Source organism: Tupaia chinensis, unplaced genomic scaffold (assembly GCF_000334495.1).
Source record: "Tupaia chinensis unplaced genomic scaffold, TupChi_1.0 Scaffold000623_1, whole genome shotgun sequence".
In the NCBI taxonomy this organism is placed as follows: domain Eukaryota; kingdom Metazoa; phylum Chordata; class Mammalia; order Scandentia; family Tupaiidae; genus Tupaia; species Tupaia belangeri.
Window position 1 is genome coordinate 599,040 of NW_006160143.1, and position 5,328 is coordinate 604,367.

Genomic DNA, 5,328 nt, shown 5'->3' on the forward strand with positions numbered 1-5,328 from the left:
ACCCCCCAGTGGGGATGGCCATGCCACAATCCCTTCTCCTCCATTCTCCTCTCGGGATCTTGGGCATACACGCACATGCGCCCAGTGTGGGTTTAAGCCACCGGGTCCGGGACTTGAACCGCTGTCGACTACATGGGAGTCCAGCGACATAGCTATTACGCTAACTGCTGGTCCCTTCTTCCTTTCTCTTTACCATTTTATCCTTTCACTCTTCACAGCCTTCCAGGGGCCGACCTCGTACCATATCATCAAAATGGCCTCCTTTGTCAACAGCAGCTGGGCACAAATTCAAGGCTCAGGCTGGCTGGGTGATCTGCAGATACATGGCTGGGACAGAGATGCAGACACAGTCACATTACTGAAGCCCTGGTCTAAGGGCAACTTCAGTGGTGAGGAGTTCACTGAATTTGTAAAGTTAGTTCGATTCTACTTCGTCAGATTCTTTCAAGAAATTCAGAAACGCACCAGTGGATCTGAGAAGTGTGAGTTCAGTCCTCTGAACTGGGAAGATTCTCCATGACTTTCTTATCTCTGTGTAAGCTGCTGATCCCTCGGATCCGTCTCCCATTGTCCTCACTTTATTAGACTCATCTCTCACTCTGACTCTGTATCTTCACAAAGTATTGCAGATTCTTGACGCTTTTGCACTCTTTTCTGAGAGATTAAGTTTCCCCCTTTGGAATGAACCCCTGGTGGGACTAGTGCAACACTTGCTCCTCAGGGCCCTTTCTTCTCCAAACCTGTGCTGGGTGCTATGAAGTGTGGCTTCCTCCTTTCATCCATCTCTTCAATTGTCTCCCCTCTGAAGCCTCCTCTCAATGATATCCTTCTGTTCGGGATGGGATGCTGTCCTTCTGATTCCACCACACTGTTCCTCACACGCTACCTCTCCTCTTCCCTCTTACCCACTAAGCATGTTTTTCCAGCCCCCTCCCCATCATCATGCAAACCTCTCCCAGTGATATTCTTTCTTAAAATCTGTAAGTACTTTAATATGTTTTTGGCTCATCATTTCACATCCCAGACTTTTATTCCTATCCAAATCCCCAAATCCCACATCCTTTTCTCATCTCTTTTTTCTTGCTATGTTTAATGACTTGTTCTATTTTCCTTATACCAAGACCCCTTTGAGGTCCAGGGTATAGCAGGTTGTGAGCTGCGTCCTGGAGGTGCCACAGAAAGCTTCTTGAGGACAGCTGTAGGAGGACTGGAGTTCCTGAGCTTCCAGAATGATACATGCACGCCTTCCCCAGAAGGTGGCAGGCTGGCGCAGGAAGTGTGCACACTGATCAATTTATTTCCCAACACCTTTAAAATTGTAAGGAAGCTCCTCTATGAAACCTGTCCCCGATATCTCTTGGGAGTCCTTGATGCTGGGAAGGTGGATCTACAGAGGCAAGGTTGGTCTTGCTCTCTCTTTCACTTTCATCACATTTTCTAAGCTCAGAGTAGGGCAGTCCTCAAGAAGAAAGGAGGCTTAATAATATTTGGTCCCCAGAGGAGTGGGAGAGGTCACTGTCCAGACTTGTGGGTGTCTGAGAGCCAGTGCTCTGGACTGGAGTCTCACTGTGACACTCTCCCTACCCCTTCCTGTCTCAGTGAAGCCCCAGGCCTGGCTGTCCAGTGGAGCCCGTCCCGGGCCTGGCCGGCTGCTGCTGGTGTGCCACGTCTCAGGATTCTACCCCAAGCCCAGGTGGGTGATGTGGATGCGGGGGGAGCAGGAGCAGCCGGGCACTCAGCAAGGTGACGTCCTGCCCAATGCTGACTGGACGTGGTATGTCCGGGTCACTCTGGACATAGCAGCTGGGGAGGAGGCCGGCCTGTCTTGTCGAGTGAAGCACAGCAGCCTAGGAGGCCAGGACATCAACCTGCACTGGGGTGAGGAAGGAAATGGGAGTGGGTGGTCCTCACATACAGAGGGAGGTTCTGGGGAAGCATGGGGCTTGACTGATGGAAGAGTTAAAGAGATAGATTGATATATCTCTGGGACCCCAACCAATTCTAACAGGAATAAAAGTACATTATCCAAGGTAGAGAAGAGGTAAGAATGAAGGAACTGTACATTGTGTGGGTTATGGCAAGAGGGACCAAGAAATGGGTATATGGTGTCTGGGAATATGAGAGAAGGAGCTGGAGCCAGCCATGCTTTGTAAGCGGGTGAGTGGTCGTGTTGATACTCAGATGGGCAAAGTAAGGCCACAGAATTCAGTGTATAAGATTTGAAGTGACATGCTTTTGTCCCCCTAATTGCCAGGACACCCCATCTCTACTGGCATGATCTTTTTGGCAACAATAGTGACCTGCTTGGTCATTTTGCTATTCCTTGCATTATGGTTTGTGAAGCGTCGGTGAGTTATTATTACTTTTTTAAAACTTTATTTATTCCTCGACAGGGGGGAGAGATGGAGAGAGAGAGAGAGAGAAAGAGAGAGAGACACTCCCCACAGGGTCTTCACACCCAATTCACCCCTTGCCTCAGTTAGCCATTATCACAGGCTTATATGGGGAGACCTCAGGACAGGACCCCAGGATCTTCCCATGTAGTCTCAACACCAGGAACCATATAACAATGTGACTGGCCAAAGTTTCTCTTTTCTTCTTTCTCTTTCTTTCTTTTCTTTCCTTTTCTCTCTCTCTCTCTCTCTCTCCCTTCCTCCCTTCCTTCCTTCCTTCCTTCCTTCCTTCCATCGTTCCTTCTTTCATCTTCTTTGCTTTTCTGTCCATAATGCCAGATTTTTCCAATATTTTATTTATTTAATCAGCTTGGCCTCAATCCTTCCACCAGGATCCCCTCCACCCATCTACTCCCATCTCCTTTATATGGAGATTAAAAAAAAAAAAGTCTATAGGGACCAGCAGTTAGCATAATGGCTATGTCACCTAACATAATGGCTATGTCGCTGTACTCCCATGTAGTCGACTGCAGTTCGAATCTCGGACCTGGTGGCTTAAACTCACACCGGGCATGTGTGCGTGTGTACCCAAGATACGGAGAGGAGAATGGAAGAGAAGAGATTGTGGCATGGCCATCCCCCCTTGGGGGGTGATTTCTTGCTTTCTGTCTCTCTGTCTCTCTGTCTTTCTGGTGAGCGCACGGCCCTATAGCAAAAACCTCTCCAAAGAAAAAGAAAAAAAAAGTCTATGAAAGTTCATATAATAAGTATATCATCTTAACCATTTTTAATGCACACCTTAATAGTGTGAGTACATTTCTATTGTTGTGTAAGCAATCTCCAGTACTCTTTCATCTTGCAAAACTGAAACTCTATTCCTATTAAGACAATCTCTTTCCGTTTTCCCCTCCGTCCAGGCCCTGCAAGGACCATTCCACTGACTGTCTCCGGATTCGACAACTCTAGGTAACTCCTAGAACTGGAATCATACATTTGTGTTTTCGTGACTGACTTATTTCACTCAGCATAATAACCTCAGGGATCATCATACTATAGCATGTGACAGCATTTTAAACTTTCTTTTTAAAATCTAATATCCCATTGTAGATAAATAACACATTTTGTTTTCGGTTCATCCATATATGGGTACTTCTGTTGCTTTCACCTTTGGTTACTGTGATAATGTTGCTATGAATGTATTTATAGAAATATCTCTTATACAAAGCTATTTTTTATTGTTTTCCTAACAGGTCCTATTAGGATATTCTATAATCACACCTCTGCTTCATTTTGAATAAATACCAAGGAGCTCAGAAAGCCAAGGTGTAAGTCAGTAGTCAGTCTCATCGTTTGCAAGATTTTCAACAAGTTCATGGAAAATAGGCATCATAAAAAAATTATTTGTGGATATCAAACTATTTTACACCAAAATAAACTCATCCTTTAATTGCTATATTTGGGTTTAAATCTACCATATGTCATTTTACTATCGTTCCTCTCTTTTCCTGTACCTCTTATATATTTCTCTCTCCCCTGCTTTCTGGCTGTTTCTAGATTAAGCATTATAACTAATTTTTACATTATAACTAATTTTTCCATTTATTAGCTTGGTTTAAAAAAATTTTTAAAATTGCCATAGGGTACACGTGCTTACCAAAAAGTGAGAAAGTACCTCTTACTGGACCATGGCCCCCCTACATTCTTTATTCCTCCATTTCTTTATCTCATCAGGGTTTTGATCACCGCCCCCCACCACACACACACACATGACTGGTGTGTCCCTCGAACTACCAGAGCTAGGATGTGAACCATGGTTAGCCATCTAGGACCTGATTCTCAGTTCGTAGGGCCTAATCTGTGCACTGTGGGGCTGGCCTGGCTTGTTATTTTTAATGATCTTTTATTATCTTTTACTGGTTAACTTAGAAACTTCTACATGATCCTATACTAATGAAATTCTAATATAGTTTAATATTGTATACTTTTTACTGGTGCCATGAGCTTAGAACACTTTAATGCCACTTATCCTTTTCCTAACTTCTGTGTTATAGCTGTCAAATATCTATGTTTATTTTACAAGGTCAATTTAGCCATTAGAATTGAGGACTAGCAAAGTCAATTGACCTTAAACAAATGAATATTATAATTATTCAAATATAGGTCTTAACACCTTACGAGAGTTGCTTCATTTTTTTCTATTTACGATTCACTTTTACTCCTAGGCTATGAGACGTCAGGGTTACAACCTAAAGCCAGCAGTGTTTACCAGGGTATCACCTTAGCTGCACGCTCCAAGTTCCAGTTCTTGTCTCCTTAGCTCTGTAAACTCTTGGGAAGTTTCTCCTGAGCCTCTCAGTCTTCCTACAGCAACTGCTTTTGAGATTGGCAGATATATGTAGGTGAAGGAAATGCGGTCCCAAATTCCTGGCTTTAAGACATATTAAAGCCTGGATATGGCCTTCTCATCCCTCCCTGTCCTTATAGCTCTCAGGTGTCTTCACACAGATGACAGTTTTCAAAATATAGCCTTACCAGTTGTTCTCAGCGGGATAGTTGCGAGGCTTGAGAGAAAGTTTTGCTATCTGGCATGTGGTCTCGCTGTACACACAGAAAGGCAGGGAGAGAGAGAAAGTGAGAAATTACTCCCCGGGGTACATTTTAAAACTTTCAAGCTTTGAAAATAAGTAAAGTTGAAGACTCTGTCACAGATCAGAGAAGACTAAAGGTAGTACACTGACTTGGATTAAAACTTCCAAACAGAAAGTAAAAATTAGTGAAAAAATGGTGAAATAAGATTAAACCTGTATTTTAGTTAAAGGTAACATAATAATATTTATTTCATTGTGTTGACACATTTACTAAAGCAATGTGAGGATGTAACTTTTGGGGAAACCAGGTGAAAAATACATGAAAACTTTCTATCCTATCGTTATAC

At 43.4% G+C, this 5,328-nt stretch overlaps 1 protein-coding gene across 1 annotated transcript in view; it reads left to right on the forward strand.

Annotated features, from left to right (window-relative positions):
* Nucleotides 1–2,352, forward strand: part of LOC102497057 (T-cell surface glycoprotein CD1b-like) — a 12,356-nt gene extending 10,004 nt beyond the window's left edge. Inside the window, exons 4-7 of the mRNA XM_027775981.1 lie at nt 219–482; nt 1,122–1,400; nt 1,600–1,878; nt 2,255–2,352. Of these exons, the coding sequence (XP_027631782.1) occupies nt 219–482; nt 1,122–1,400; nt 1,600–1,878; nt 2,255–2,352 (920 nt within the window). The remainder of the gene's footprint in view (nt 1–218; nt 483–1,121; nt 1,401–1,599; nt 1,879–2,254) is intronic.
* Nucleotides 2,353–5,328: the final 2,976 nt, after the last annotated feature.